General features: G+C 46.1%; 1 protein-coding gene across 1 annotated transcript; it reads left to right on the top strand.

The window, feature by feature from the left end:
* Nucleotides 1-3: 3 nt before the first annotated feature.
* On the top strand, nucleotides 4-826 carry LOC107736524 (THUMP domain-containing protein 1-like; the record flags this gene model as incomplete). The annotated part of the gene is made up of 2 exons (XM_016547915.1): nucleotides 4-235; nucleotides 316-826. Coding segments are annotated over 2 exons (525 nt in total), but the record flags the coding sequence as incomplete, so codon positions are not given.
* Between the last annotated feature and the right edge of the window lie 868 nt (nucleotides 827-1,694).

The raw sequence follows: 1,694 nt of genomic DNA, 5'->3' as shown, positions 1-1,694 counted from the left end.
GTCCATCACATTCTGTCAGACCTCTATCAGACGAAGAAGAGGAAGTCCCGTGTGATCCTGCGCATGCTGCCGGTCAGCGGCACGTGTAAAGCGTTTCCCGAGGACATGGAGAAGTTTCTGAGTGTGTTTCTGGAGCGCTGGTTCAGAGCGCCGCTGCGTGCCACCTACCAGATCTGCTTCAAAGCCCGAAACAGCAGCCACAGCAAGAGAGAGGAGGTCATCAAAGCCGTGGCTGGTACAGCAGCACTCACACACACATCACACGCTGCCTCAAACACGCCATTCATCTCTGTCTGTTCCTCTGCTGGGTTTCAGGTCTGGTGGGGAAGCTGAATCCGCTGAATAAGGTGGATCTGACCAACCCTGAGCTCTCCATCATCATCGAGATCATCAAGACAGTCTGCTGCGTCAGCGTCCTCAAGGACTACACGCTCTACCGCAAGTACAACCTGCAGGAAGTGGCCAAGGAGCCAGCCAATCAGAGCACAGGCCCGCAGGAAGCAGCCAATCAGACGCAGGAACACGGGGATGGAGAGAAAGCGGATGGGAGTGCAGAGAGCCATGATACCTCCGCCGGCAATGGGACGAAGGAGGCGGAGCTTGAGTGAATGTTTGTCACGTGACTGTGGCTGTTTTTAAAATCATTTTTACACAGTTTGTGTGTTTTGTTTTTTAAGCAGTGAATTTGACTGTCTTCTGTTTTTACTTCTGTTTGTTGGGTGACATTAACAGTTTCTGTTCGTTGTACGGGACTCTTGTCATTTTGGAGACATTTTCCTCTGAAAATAAGACAGAGGTGTGGAAATCAAATAAAACAACTGAAATCACATGCGTTTATCAGTAGTAATGTCTGTTTTTAAATGTTGAGACATTTCAGATGAGAGCGACTCTTAATTCTTCTGTCTGTGGAATATGAAGAGAAGGATCCAAATCACAAAAACATTTCATTATATAATAGACTCTGAGAGAAAATGCGGTTCCCCTTTACTATTACGGACAAATCTTGCGAAACGCTCCTGATTGTTGGTTGTTTCTCATGCTGGTGTGTGTGAAGGCCTCCGTGTTTTTATTCAGAGTGAGTCAGGACATCAGAAAGGATGTTTAGTGTTGAATGAGGCTGAATTCGAGTCAGAATGATGGTTGTGAATGCGTTGTTTTCCGGTGAGTGCTGAAGCCGGAGTCTCTGCAGGCGTCTCGGGGTCAGTGTGGTGTTAAAGGTCACGGCGTTGTGAAACAGTAGTGATTAGCCGTGTCGCTCCCTGGAGACGAGGATTAGCCTTCACCGTGACCTTTCCTGATCATCGCAGGAGACGCAGGTCACAGCGGGAGAGAGCAGTCACACACTGAGGACTGCAGGAGCGTTTAGAGGCGTTTCACACTTCTGCAGTGTCACCTGTGTTTACTTACACATGGTTTTTCCATCAAGTGTTATATTGACATTTTTCATAATCATATTTTGGAGACATATTTGTACCTAGAAGACTGATAAACCGGACAAGACCTCACTTTGGGGATGTCCTCACTCATAGAAAAGTTTTTTTGTTCATTATTTTAAAATGCAAAAACGTTTACTGTTAGGGTGCGTATTTGTAACTAGTTGTATATAAAAACAATAGGAGTCTAATTAGATACCTTAGTGTGTATGTGTATGTTTGTGTGTGTGTGTGTGTGAGAGAGTGTGTGTGTGTGTGTGT

The sequence above is a fragment of the Sinocyclocheilus rhinocerous genome, unplaced genomic scaffold (assembly GCF_001515625.1).
Source record: "Sinocyclocheilus rhinocerous isolate Xijiao unplaced genomic scaffold, SAMN03320098_v1.1 C36757302, whole genome shotgun sequence".
In the NCBI taxonomy this organism is placed as follows: Eukaryota; Metazoa; Chordata; class Actinopteri; order Cypriniformes; family Cyprinidae; genus Sinocyclocheilus; species Sinocyclocheilus rhinocerous.
The sequence above is the reverse complement of the archived record's forward strand: the minus strand, read 5'-3'. Positions and strand labels throughout refer to the sequence as shown.